We start from the raw sequence: 13,301 nt of genomic DNA on the forward strand, positions 1-13,301 counted from the left end.
CTTCGGCAATGCTCGAACTGAAAACGTTGCACCTTTGGCGGGTCTTGACGTCGCACTTCCGCGCCCATTTTGTCCCAGGTTGGTAACCCACGTTTCGATCAGCGAGGTGATAACCCTAGTTACACTGCAGACTATGTGCCCACATTGGGCAGGTAACGTTAAAGCGGAGAGGCAGGTGTTTCGCGCCAGAACAAGACGGGGCTTCTGGACGCCGTTGAGAACCGTCTCGACCGTTGATCCATGCCGTTCATAGCTCGACGGCCGACGGCATGTTCCAAGGCAGAGCTTCCAGGTACTGTGCTTTCCTGCTTCCACGTCTGCCTGGACGGCTGCTTCAATGGGAGCCAGCGGTGTTGCCGACTCCGCCCCTGGAACCGGCGCGCAATGATCAGTTCCCCCGTCGTCGGCCAGACCTGGCCGATACAGGCTTCTCTTTGTGTGTTTGCGACATGTGGGCTTGCAGCAGGTTGGTCAGGTAGTTGACAGGTTTATGCCGGCATGGAACCGTGGCTTGAGGCTGCCACGGAACAGGCTTATAAGCCGTCCAGACCCAGGATATCTGACCCCAATGTTGTAGGGCCGACAGTCGATCTCTGTTCTGCTCGTTAGCCTTGTTTCCTCGTTTTCTTGAGCACCCAGGCGGTAGCTTTCGGAGCCATCATGTCTTCCAATGCTTCGTTCCACAGCCTCGAGGATCTGCCCCTGGCAGATCGCGTCCTCTTCAACACCTTTGGCCGGGGTGAGAGGGTATCCATCGCATATGGTGTTGTACACCATGCCTTCGAGGCCATCGTTGCCGAGAACCCAGATGTCACAGCCGTCCGCCACTACGATGGTACCGAGATCACATACAGGGAGCTCAACCGACGAGCGAATATGCTCGCTAACGAGCTTCGCAACAACTACGGCATGAAGAAGGGCGAGAGGGTTGTTCTCGTGTACTCTCGGTGCATTGAGATGGTCGTCTTCATCTTCGCCGTGCTCAAGGCCGGCGGTCAGTATGTGCCCCTTGATGGTGCCATTATCCCCGAAGACACCCTAGCATACGACATTGTCGACTCTGGGGCGCGCATTGTCCTCTGCACCCCCAAGTTTGAGGCCAAGGCTTCTGCATGCATTCCGGCGGAAACGACAGCAGACGTCAAGGTCCTGGCTCTCGGCGCCAAGAGCCTTCTTTGGAGCACTGGATGCACCTCAAACCCAAGCGTCGAGGTGCTGCCGAGCGACGGTGTCTATGTCATCTACACATCTGGCACTACTGGCCGGCCAAAAGGCGTCGATGTACGACATAGAGGCGTAACCAACTGTCTACTTGCCGAACCATCGAAGCTCGGCATCAAGGTTGGCTCCCAAGTCGCCCAACAGCTCAACGTCGGTTTCGATATGTGTATGTCTCAATCCCACTACACTACTGCCGTGATCAGGACCGCTGACAACCTCAGGTGCATGGGAGATTCTGGGGACTATGATGAACGGCGGCACACTCCATATTCGAGGCAGCGGTGACGATCTGTGGCATGACTGTCTGCGTCGCGTCGACACAGTCATCGCCACTCCGTCTGTGGTTCTCAAGCACATGTCGGATCGTGAAGACTTCCCCAACATCCGTACCATCGCTGTCGGTGGCGAACCATGCCCACTCGCGCTGGCAGAGAAGTGGGCGCCATACGTCAAGTTCTGGAACGTTTGCGGACCAACTGAGATCAGCGTCCTTAACACGGCTCATCGTCACAGGCCAGGTGCTGTTCTGTCGATCGGCCGACCAAACCCCAACACAAATGTCTACATCCTGGACGAGAACGAGAACCCCGTGCCCATCGGACAGCCTGGTGTCATGTGGGCCAGTGGTCCTGGTGTTTCAAAGGGATATCTAAATCTTCCCGAACTCACTGCTGAGAGATACAAGCTGGACAAGTTTACCAACAGCGGGTGAGTTGAATGCCTTACCATGTCACATATCTGTTATGAATGCTAATTTCCACTTAGTCGTATGATGTTCAACACTGGCGATCTCGCTCGCTGGTTGGAAAATGGCAGTCTCGAGCCTCTCGGCCGCAAGGACGACCAGGTTAAGATCGCAGGCTTCCGGGTTGAGCTTGACGGAGTCTCCAGAGCCATTGAAAAGTGTCCGTCCGTCATCAAGGGCTGTGCTCTGAAGATTGGCGAGAAGCTCTGGGGCTTCTACTCAGCGCCACGACCTATCGAGGAGGCAGAGCTCAAGGAGACTGTCGGCCGTGGTCTCCCCTTCTACGCCGTACCAACTATCTGGAAGTTCCTGCCTGCCATTTCCTTGACACCCAACGGCAAGGTTGACAAGCGCATCCTGAAGTCCATCGCAATGGGAGATGCTCTTCCTACACCGGAGCCTTCTCCCGAACTATCCCCAGTTTCTTCGGCTGTGGCCATCATTCCCAAGGCCTACGATGTTCCGTCGGCTGGCCTCTATGGTCTCGCCCCTGCTCCCCTGAGCATCCCTGCCCAGGCGCTGACGCATGCTACATCGGCTGGCAGCCTACCATCGCCTGATTCAAGCCACTGGTCACCCACGACTCTTGTCGGCTCTGAAAGCCAACTGAACCTCGAAAAGGGTGTCGAGATTGTCGACGGTGAGCCCGAGCCAAAAGACTACGAGCTCCCCCAGAAGAAGGGCTTCCACGGCTGGCGATGGCTTCGTCACCGTGGTCTGTCGGCGTATCGCAAGCTGTTCGGCGCCATCTTCATCGCCAACTTCTCCGTCATCCTCTGGATGCTGTTTGAGAGCCGCACCGACAACTTTGCGCTCCCTCTGGACAAGATTGCAACAGCAGTCGGCGCCAACCTCCTCGGTGCCGTTCTCCTGCGCCAGGACTACGTCATCAACTTCATCTTCCGGGTTTGCTCTCGCGTGCCAACGTCTTTCCCCCTGGGAGTCCGGCGGCACTTTGCCCGGGTCTATCACAGCGGCGGCGTTCACTCTGGCTGCGCCGTCTCCGCCTCGGTCTGGTGGATCATCTACGCCTTTGCCGCCACCGGCAGCTTCATCTCCAAGTCCCCCGTCTACAACGTGAACATTCAGACTCTCGTGCTGACCTACCTCGTCCTCTTCCTGCTCATCGCCATTCTCGTCATGGCGTACCCGACCATTCGCGCCAAGATGCATGACCAGTTCGAGTGGACCCATCGCTTTGCCGGATGGACCTCCGTCGGCCTCGTATGGGCGCATCTCGTGCTGTCCGCCCAGTCCATCGCCTCCCCTTCCCAGCCCCTCGGCGCCACCCTCGCGCGCACGCCGTCGGTGTACCTCGTCGGGCTGGCCACCCTCAGCATCGCGCTCCCCTGGATGCGTCTGCGCCGCGTCCCCGTCCGCCCGGAGCCGCTCTCCAAGCACGCCGTCCGACTGCATTTCGACTTCAGCACGCCGGCCCCCTGCACCTCCAAGGGCGTCCGCATCACCGACAAGCCGCTCGTGGAGTGGCACGCCTTCGCCGCCATCCCGGAGCCCAGCGGCAAGGGCTTCAGCATCGTCGTCTCCAGGGCGGGCGACTGGACGAAGCGCATCATCGAGAACCCGCCGACGTCCATCTGGACCCGCGGCACGCCGGCCTCGGGCGTCCTCGCCGTCGCGCCCCTTTTCAAGAAGATGGTCCTCGTCAGCACCGGCTCCGGCATCGGCCCCTGCCTGCCCGTGCTCATGGAGCGGCGCGTCCCCGCCCGTGTCCTCTGGAGCACCAAGAACCCCCTCAGCACCTACGGCCAGGGCATCATGGATACCATCCTCGCGGCCGACCCCGACGCGCTCATCTGGGACACGGACGAGCGCGGACGGCCGGACCTCGTCAAGCTTGCGTACCAGCTCTACGTGGAGAGCGGCGCCGAGTGCGTCGCCATCATCTCCAACGGGCCAACGACGAGCAAGTTTGTGTACCAGATGGAGAGCCGTGGAGTGCCTGCGTTCGGGCCCATCTGGGACTCTTAGTAGCTAGTAGCGGTCTTATGTAGTGTTTGTTGTGTGGGGAATATGAATGTGAGAAAGTTATTTACTGGTCCATCATGGCAATTCAGGGCAAATCCCTCCAGATCAACCAGAACGGTCCCGTTATGTGCGGGTCACCGTGAGATACCTTCTGGCTGAACACATGGACCTGGTCGTTGGTCCATGAGACACAGCGCCGTTGGGGATTTTCGTTCCAAGAACTATTTCAGCGTAAGGAGGCGTTTCGGCACGAAAGCATAGTTCTCGTCAAGGCCATCTATCAGATATAACAACTACATCCTGGTTTCCACCCCTCTCTGAACGCCAGTGTAACCAGACCGTAGGTCTCTAGTCGGAACGTCAACGCGCGTATCGTCACATTGAATTGCCACAAATACATCTAATCAAGCTCCATAGCAGCTTCTGTGTCCCGCATGGGGCTGATGCGGTCAATGGCGCATCTCGCAAGGCGCGTCAATTCCGCAAAGAATTCATTCACCTCCTGGAAATAGGCTTGTTCTTTAGCTGTCAGAGGGCTCTTTTTGATGCTCATGATGAGGCTCGGTATTGTGCATAATAGATCTAAATCGTCTTCGGCTTGGGCGTCGCATGGATCGAGTAGTATGTTACAGAACAGTGTTAGCGTTGCCGACATGGGATAGAAGACGACGAGCCTGCTACATGTCAGCACGTGCAAAGATCGGTCAAGGACTAGGCCTTGGGCCATCTCATACCAAAAGGCAGTCTCGGTAATGCCATCAGCCGCAGCGCGGAGATAGATTAGTGTCGAGCGGCTGGCTTGCACGGTGATGGCGACACTCGAACTGACTCCCTCCCCTCCTGCCCAAACAGAACATCGCCCACTTGCCCGATGAATGGCGGCTGACAGGTAATGATACTCGAAGTGGATGATGCTTTTCTTCATTATGATGTGGCGGTCCATATCCTTGTCAATGGAGGAGGCTGCGTCTTCGGAGAAGGCAAGAGCCGGTCGGAAGGGTTGTGGAACAGAACACCGCCACCTCTCCAGCTCTTCGTCAAGCTCGCGAATGTCGCGGAGAAGCTCAGCATCTGACTTTCGAAGGGCCGCCGTTGAGTATAATGCTCTGTAGGTTTTTGACTTGATGATGGTCAGAGTTAGATCACCCGGCAGTGTAGTGGGGAACGTTCCCAGCCAGGCACGCCGGGTAGAGTTCGTGTCACTGAGGGATCCGGCACCCTCTCTGACCATGAGCTGTGGATCTCGATGGGCCTGTGGAAGGGTGAGATCGCAGTAATCATCCTCAATCGACGGAGGCAGTCCTGTGCGAACAGAAACCTCTTTGTCAAGGGTGTACGTCATCCAAAACATCTGCCTGAGATGGCTTTCAAGCCATTTGTTGCGTTCCGCTCGATAGACCGCATTGTTGGTTGTTGAGCGTTGGCTGGGCTGCGCATGACCACCGAGCATAAATAGTACACGGCATGCGAGAGCATGGACGACGGAACCTCGTTGAAAGTCGCCCATAAACATGCTAGACATGCACTGAGCAGGGTTAGAAAGCATCCAGACGTTCGAGGCAGTAGACCTACAAGCATGAACAGGGTCTGAAAGCTCGGCACATCCACCTGGTGCATGATCTGAGGAATGAGCTGCCAGGCTTTACTCATGTATAACTGGCCGTCAATACCAATCTCGCCAACATGCTCCATGCGGCTATGGTGAACATATGTCATGAAAGCAAACAGACATGCCTTGGCGCTGGTTGCTTCTATAGTCAGAGGACTGCCCTCGTCTTCGTATGCAAGGTCGAGGGTGGTCTGGAATTCCTCAGGCTCAACAATAGGGAAAGCATGGCCGAATGAGGAAGAGCAGTACGCACGAACGCAGCTCTCGACGAGCGCCTTATCCGGCAACTCCCAAGTCGTTGCACAGACATTATCGTCGGGCCTCAAGGGAGCGTGGTTCTCCTTGGTGCTGTGCCAAGGGGGGCCAGTAGCGAGCAGCTTCTCAAAGGTAGGGTCTTGACCCGTGCGAGATCGGATCCAGTTTTGGCCGTTGGGAGAAAAGAAGGGGATGCCATTGCAGGAGCTAATTTCTCCTACGTGAAAGCCAGCAAAGTGAAGGGTACCAAAGTTGCTGCTCTTTGGCCGGCCGGCAGAGCGTGCTTTTCTTGCTGTCGTGGCAGGCGATAAGCCTTCGCCAGTGTTCTTATGACCGTCGGGGGTGGTAGCATTGTTGCTCGCGGTGGCCGAGTCCCCTGTCTGGCCGTTCGGATGATACGACGAGGCGCTGGGTGAGGTGGTCTCCGAACCATCAGCCTCCCTTGACTCGAGTATTCTCGCTGCCAAGTTCTTCTGAGCAGCATCGAGAGCAAGCTCGATGCGCTCGATGCGTCTGGCTAGATCTTTGTCTGAGTTTCCACTGACAAGTGAGATGGGTCAGCGCCGTCAGCCAAGAGATTAACGAGGAGGGTCGCGGCACTGATTCGACCAGGCGATTCGGGATCCGATACATGTGAGATGCAGGTGGATTACTATCCACGCCAGGGAAAAGGGGGGGGGCGCCCAGCACATGGCCAGGGACGCTGGTCCCGGAATGATTGGCAGAGACCCGCCCTCCTCGGTTGACACATGTCGACGATGAGCTCTGCCGGGGTGCTTGAAAGTCCGGTCCGGACCTACCTTGGTTTGGGGGTTCGCTTCCTAGCTCCTAGGATGCGGCTGAAGGTGCATGTCACACCGTTGTGGAAGCAGAAATTGCACTGAGGCAGTACACCATCACACTGGATCTGCCTGCAAGTTAGACAGATCGGTTCCCTGCACCGAAGAGGCATGACGCAAGACGGTCAGGATGCAAGGCAGCCATCGGCCATGGCAACCTTCTGTGGAGTGGGGCATGGAGTGACTGGATAAACCTAGGCAGGCATTGACTGACCTTCCTTCGATGGCAGGAATCGCAGGCCCTCTTCTTTCGGGTCATGTTGAGTCGTTGACGATGCAAGAAGGCCGCTCTCGCGGAAAAAGTAAGGTAGAAAGACAGGTGGGATGGAATATCTCTGTGCGAGGTGGACACGGCAATTAGTTTGAGGTATTTCGCCGCGGACGAGTAGAATGTGTCAAGCCGGCTGCGTTGAGCCCAAGCCAGAGCCAGAAGGAGCCACGGCCGGTGAAGTCGTGAAAGCAGGAGCTGACGGGACGTCCGGGCAGCCGCACCCTAGGAAGGGCGGGGGCCACGGCGCTTAAAGGCACGACCGCTGAATCAGCGGGTGGGCGATTCCTTCTCGGCAGATACCCAGCTGTAGTGGGTTCGGGGGAACATTTTTGGGTGGGTTAAATCCGAACCCGCCGCACGTTCCTGCTCGATTGCGTCAACTCCACACTGAGCTGAGACAGCCGGCAAGAGAGGGTAAGAGAGGGTAAGAGAGGGTGATAACGGGTGAGAAAGGGCAGGAGCCAACGACAAGCACTGCTTCCCCGCTGACTCAGCGCACTTTGCGCGCTGCACCACGGACGAAGGGGGTATTAGCTTTCCATCTGACAGGGTCTAGCGTCGCGGTCCCGCCTCGAGCCTGACGTACAAACCCAAAACACCATCATCCAAACACGAGTCCCTGCATCTGACAGCGCAGGCTTACCTTGCTTTGTTCATCAGTGAATATCCACTGGGCGCCGAAGACCCGACGCGATGCTGCGAAACTCGTGCTTGACGTGTGCCGTGGCGCTCCCTCCACGCCTTTTGTTGTGACTAAGCGGTCTCAAAATGCCAGACGCAGCCTCAACAGCGGGCCATATGCTGTCAACTCGCCGGGGTCCGGCCCTTCGAAGGGCGGATCCACGGCTCAACCATGACAGCAACACTTGATAGTGCCTCCGGTCAAACCGCAAAGGCATGACGCTATGTTGCCCGACTTGAATCGGTGCTCGGTCGGTGCCTTGAGGACCCCGAGGCCCGCTTGCCTTCCAGTATATATCATGTTCTCGCACTTTTTGCCCCCGTCGAGGGAAATACTGAGTTCGAGCCAGCAAACCTCTGTCCGACCCTGGTTCTCCTCTTCAAGCCAACCATGGAGTCTGAAGCAACACTAGCCACACTGGAGCCCTCCATCGAACTCGGTTCCGTTCCGGACAACGACCAGACCTGGGGGCTCAAGCACAAGGTTGAGGCTATCCATGAGCGCGACCAACGATCCGGCTTCGCGCCTCGTAAGCTCGGCGTCACCTGGAACAACCTCACCGTCCAAGCCGTCAGCGCCGATGCCGCCATTCACGAGAACTTTGGCAGCCAGTTCAACATCCCGAAGCTTGTCAAGGAGTCTCGGCACAAACCACCCCTGAAGTCTATTCTCTCCGAGAGCCATGGCTGTGTGAAGCCTGGCGAGATGCTGCTCGTCCTGGGCCGCCCAGGATCCGGCTGCACCACGCTCCTGAGCGTCCTGGCCAACCATCGACGTGGGTACGCCGCCGTCACCGGCGATGTTCGCTACGGCGCCATGACTGCCGACGAGGCCCAGCACTACAGGGGACAGATTGTCATGAACACCGAGGAAGAGCTCTTCTTCCCTGACCTCACCGTCGGCCAGACTATGGACTTTGCCAGCCGCATGAAGATTCCGTTTAAACTGCCCGAGGGTGTGGCTTCAGACGAAGAACTTCGCATTGAGACTCGCGACTTCCTTCTTCAGTCCATGGGCATCCAGCACACGTTCGATACCAAGGTGGGCAACGAATACGTCCGTGGCGTCTCGGGTGGAGAGCGCAAGCGAGTTTCCATCATTGAGTGCCTCGCCACCAGGGGCTCTGTCTATTGCTGGGACAATAGCACACGTGGTCTTGATGCCAGCACGTAAGTCATGGTCAAAGCTGCTTGTCGTTAAGTGTACCAATGACTAACAAAGTCTAAGAGCCCTCGAATATACAAAGGCCATCAGAGCGTTGACGGACGTCATGGGCCTTGCATCGATTGTGACCCTTTATCAGGCCGGCAACGGAATCTACAATCTTTTTGACAAGGTCCTCGTACTCGACGGGGGCAAGGAGATCTACTACGGGCCCACACAGGAAGCTCGACCATTCATGAAAGATCTTGGCTTCATCTGTCGTGACGGTGCCAACGTTGGTGATTTCCTCACAGGAGTTACTGTACCCAAGGAACGCCAGATCAGACCAGGTTTTGAGCGAACCTTCCCCCGCACCGCCGACGCCGTCCAGCAAGCTTACGACAAGTCGGCGATCAAGCCAAGGATGGTGGCAGAATATGACTATCCGGATACGGAGGAAGCCAGAGAGAACACCCGGCTGTTCAAAGAAGGCGTTGCCGGCGAGAAGCACCCCCAGCTCCCCAAGGGCAGTCCTTTAACGGTCAGCTTCGCAACCCAGGTGAAAGCCGCCGTCATTCGTCAGTACCAGATCCTTTGGGGCGACAAGGCAACTTTCATCATTACCCAAGTTTCCACCCTCATCCAGGCCTTGTTGGCTGGTTCGCTCTTCTACATGGCCCCAAACAACTCAGGCGGGCTTTTCTTGAAAGGAGGTGCCGTCTTCTTCGCCTTGCTATTCAATGCGCTAGTCGCCATGGCCGAAGTGACGAGCTCTTTCGCTGGTCGCCCCGTCCTCATCAAACACAAATCGTTCGCCCTGTATCATCCCGCTGCTTTCTGCGTCGCTCAAATTGCAGCCGATATACCTGTCATCTTCTTCCAAGTTTCAGTCTTCTCGATCGTCCTCTACTTCATGGTTGGACTGACAAGTTCTGCGGGGGCCTTCTTTACATTCTGGGTCATCCTGATCGCCATTACCTTTGTAAGTGTTGATATGTATTCTGTTGAACGCCGGGCCGCATTGCTGACAGAACCCCAGTGTATGACTGCATTCTTCCGCGCTATTGGTGCCTCCTTTCCCAACTTCGACGCTGCTTCCAAGGTTTCTGGGTTTATGATCATGACCACAGTCCTCTATGCCGGCTATCAGATCCAGTATTCTCAGATGCACCCCTGGTTTATCTGGATCTTCTGGGTTAACCCCCTCGCCTATGGGTTTGATGCTCTCATGGCCAACGAATTCCAAGGCAAGACCATTCCGTGTATCGGACATAACCTCATCCCCAATGGCCCGGGCTACGCCGACAGCAACTTTCAGTCGTGTGCTGGTATTTTGGGAGCGACGCAAGGCGCTACATTCGTTACTGGTGAGCAGTATCTGGATGCCCTGTCATACAGCCATAGCCACATCTGGAGAAACTTCGGCGTGGTCTGGGCGTTCTGGGTGCTCTTCGTCGTCATCACCATCGCTGCGACCATGCGATGGCGGCCATCTGCTGAAGCTGGCCCGTCTCTGGTCATTCCCCGAGAGAACGCCAAGACATCGATCCACCTCCTCAAGAAGGATGAGGAGGCTCAGAATCTTGAGGCCCTAGCCGACACCACTGACGTGGAGACCAGCTCCACCCCGAACGCCAAGACAGAAAAGGCCACCAAGGGAACTGGCGATCTCATGCGCAACACATCCATCTTTACCTGGAAGAACCTCACATACACAGTAAAAACCCCTAGCGGCGACAGGCAGCTTCTGGATAACGTGCAGGGCTGGGTCAAGCCAGGCATGCTCGGCGCACTCATGGGAAGCTCGGGCGCTGGTAAGACTACTCTGCTTGATGTTCTAGCCCAGAGGAAGACGGACGGCACGATTCACGGGTCCATCTTGGTGGACGGGCGTCCTCTGCCCATTTCCTTCCAGCGTTCTGCTGGATACTGCGAGCAGCTCGACGTTCATGAGCCATTCGCCACGGTTCGCGAAGCTCTTGAATTCTCTGCTCTTCTTAGGCAGGATCGCAGTGTGCCTCGCGAAGAGAAGCTCCGCTACGTTGATACTATCATCGATCTTCTTGAGCTTCACGACTTGGCTGACACTCTGATTGGTCGCGTCGGCTCTGGTCTCTCTGTCGAACAAAGGAAACGAGTCACTATCGGCGTTGAACTTGTTTCCAAGCCTAGCATTCTCATCTTCCTCGACGAGCCAACATCCGGTCTCGACGGACAATCCGCTTATAGCACTGTTCGTTTCCTTCGTAAGCTAGCCGATGTTGGGCAAGCCGTGCTCGTTACCATCCACCAGCCTTCCGCTCAGCTATTTGCCGAGTTTGACACACTCCTCCTCTTGGCCAAGGGTGGCAAGACGGTTTATTTCGGCGACATTGGCGACAACGGTAGCACTCTCAAGGACTACTTTGGTCGCCACGGTGCTCCGTGCCCCAAGGAGGTGAACCCGGCCGAACACATGATCGACGTTGTATCGGGACATCTCTCCCAGGGTCGCGATTGGAACGAAGTCTGGCTCTCATCACCCGAACACACGGCTGTTGTTGACGAGCTCGATCGTATGAACGCCGAAGCAGCAGCCAAACCGCCTGGTACAACGGAGGAAGTCCATGAGTTTGCTCTACCCCTGTGGGAGCAAACCAAGATTGTCACGCACCGCATGAATGTCGCCATGTACCGCAACGTTGACTATATCAACAACAAACTGGCACTCCACATCGGCGGAGCCCTCTTCAACGGCTTCTCCTTCTGGATGATCGGCAGCTCAGTAAACGACCTCACAGGACGTCTCTTCACTGTCTTTAACTTTATATTTGTCGCGCCAGGCGTCATGGCGCAGTTGCAGCCTCTCTTTATCGACCGTCGAGATATTTTCGAAACCCGCGAGAAAAAGTCGAAGATGTACTCGTGGATCGCATTCGTTACGGGCTTGATCGTCTCCGAGATTCCGTACCTCTGCATCTGTGCCGTCAGCTATTTCGTTTGCTGGTACTACACTGTCGGCTTCCCTGGCGACTCGAACCGTGCTGGCGCTACATTCTTCGTCATGCTGATGTACGAGTTTGTTTACACTGGTATCGGTCAGTTCGTTGCTGCCTACGCGCCCAATGCCGTTTTCGCCTCGCTTGTCAACCCCCTCATCCTGGGTATACTCATCAGTTTCTGCGGTGTTCTCGTGCCGTACTCACAGCTCCAGGCGTTCTGGAGGTACTGGATGTACTGGCTCAACCCTTTCAACTACCTCATGGGCAGCATGCTGGTCTTTGATGTCTGGGGCACGGACGTCACCTGCAGAGACCACGAGTTTGCGCTGTTTGACACTCCCAATGGGACGACTTGTGGCGACTATCTTGCCGACTATTTGCAGGGTATGGGCTCCGCAGCCAATCTGGTCAACCCGGAAGCGACGTCTGCGTGCCGTATCTGCCAGTACTCAGACGGCAGCGATTACCTGCGGACGTTGAACCTGATGGAGTACTACTACGGCTGGCGCGATGCGGCCATTGTGGTCATTTTTGCCATCAGCTCGTACGCATTGGTGTACCTGCTGATGAAGCTGCGCACCAAGGCTTCGAAGAAGGCCGAGTAGTTGTCGACATGTTGGACATTTGGCTTGCTGCACTGTCCAATAGCCATCACACTCGTATGAGTGCACAGCGTGTTTTGTTCCTCTTGTTTTTTTTTTCTTCTGATCTTCGATCCCCGGCTACCCCCATAGAACTGTTTTTGTATAGATTGGATAGAACCACATCAGTGCACCAGCCACTGCAAGGAAATAATCGCATTTTTACCATTAGAGCTCGGGTATCTATTCGTCTAGCTGTTCTTCATTTCATGACGTGTCGTCTAATCAATCCAGTCCTGCACAAATGCCAGGCGATCGCGATTGTCATCCATGACACGCGCATACTCCAGCAGCAGCCGCCAGACGTAGAGACGCATGTCTTCGCGGCGCAGGACCGTCTCGGCCCAGCGCTTGCCGTCGGTGGCGATGCGCTCGGCGGCGGCGTCGCGGCCGCGCAGAAAGTAGTCCATGATGCCGTAGAGGTCGACGTACGTGTTGTCAAAGGGCACAAAGTGGACCCAGGGCACGAGGCGGTCGTCGTATATCTATATATATATATATCTATATATATATGTATATATATATCTATATATCTCTATATCTATCTCTATATATATATCTATCTATGTCTATCTATATCTATATATATATATATATCTATATATATATATCTATATATATATATATATATATATCTATATATATATATATATATATATATATATATATATATATATATATATATATATATATATATATATATCTATCTATGTATGTATATATATATATATATATATATATATATATATATGTGTATATATATATGTATATATATATATATATATATATATATATATATATATATATATATATATATATATATATGTATATATAGGGAGATATGTATATATATATATATATATATATATATATATATATATATGTATATATATATATACATATATATATATATATATATATATATATA

At 54.7% G+C, this 13,301-nt stretch overlaps 4 protein-coding genes across 4 annotated transcripts; 2 read left to right on the forward strand and 2 right to left on the reverse strand.

The window, feature by feature from the left end:
- Positions 1-660: 660 nt before the first annotated feature.
- VDAG_02911 (surfactin synthetase subunit 3) lies at positions 661-3,955 on the forward strand (the record flags this gene model as incomplete). Its single annotated transcript, XM_009653564.1, has 3 exons — positions 661-1,387; positions 1,443-1,929; positions 1,987-3,955. The coding sequence occupies 3 exons, from the start codon at positions 661-663 to the stop codon at positions 3,953-3,955; spliced, it is 3,183 nt and encodes a 1,060-aa protein (XP_009651859.1).
- Positions 3,956-4,194: 239 nt separating this feature from the next.
- VDAG_02912 (C6 zinc finger domain-containing protein) lies at positions 4,195-6,449 on the reverse strand (the record flags this gene model as incomplete). The annotated part of the gene is made up of 4 exons (XM_009653565.1): positions 4,195-4,626; positions 4,687-5,477; positions 5,525-6,356; positions 6,400-6,449. The coding sequence occupies 4 exons, from the start codon at positions 6,447-6,449 to the stop codon at positions 4,353-4,355; spliced, it is 1,947 nt and encodes a 648-aa protein (XP_009651860.1). The 3' UTR covers positions 4,195-4,352.
- A 1,549-nt stretch (positions 6,450-7,998) lies between these two features.
- Positions 7,999-12,337, forward strand: VDAG_02913 (brefeldin A resistance protein; the record flags this gene model as incomplete). Its single annotated transcript, XM_009653566.1, has 3 exons — positions 7,999-8,777; positions 8,830-9,733; positions 9,791-12,337. 3 exons carry the CDS (start codon positions 7,999-8,001, stop codon positions 12,335-12,337), a joined length of 4,230 nt encoding a protein of 1,409 aa, XP_009651861.1.
- Positions 12,338-12,594: 257 nt separating this feature from the next.
- Positions 12,595-12,783, reverse strand: VDAG_02914 (uncharacterized protein; the record flags this gene model as incomplete). The annotated part of the gene is made up of 1 exon (XM_009653567.1): positions 12,595-12,783. The coding sequence occupies one exon, from the start codon at positions 12,781-12,783 to the stop codon at positions 12,595-12,597; it is 189 nt and encodes a 62-aa protein (XP_009651862.1).
- Between the last annotated feature and the right edge of the window lie 518 nt (positions 12,784-13,301).

This window comes from Verticillium dahliae, genomic scaffold (genome assembly GCF_000150675.1).
Source record: "Verticillium dahliae VdLs.17 supercont1.4 genomic scaffold, whole genome shotgun sequence".
NCBI lineage: Eukaryota > Fungi > Ascomycota > Sordariomycetes > Glomerellales > Plectosphaerellaceae > Verticillium > Verticillium dahliae.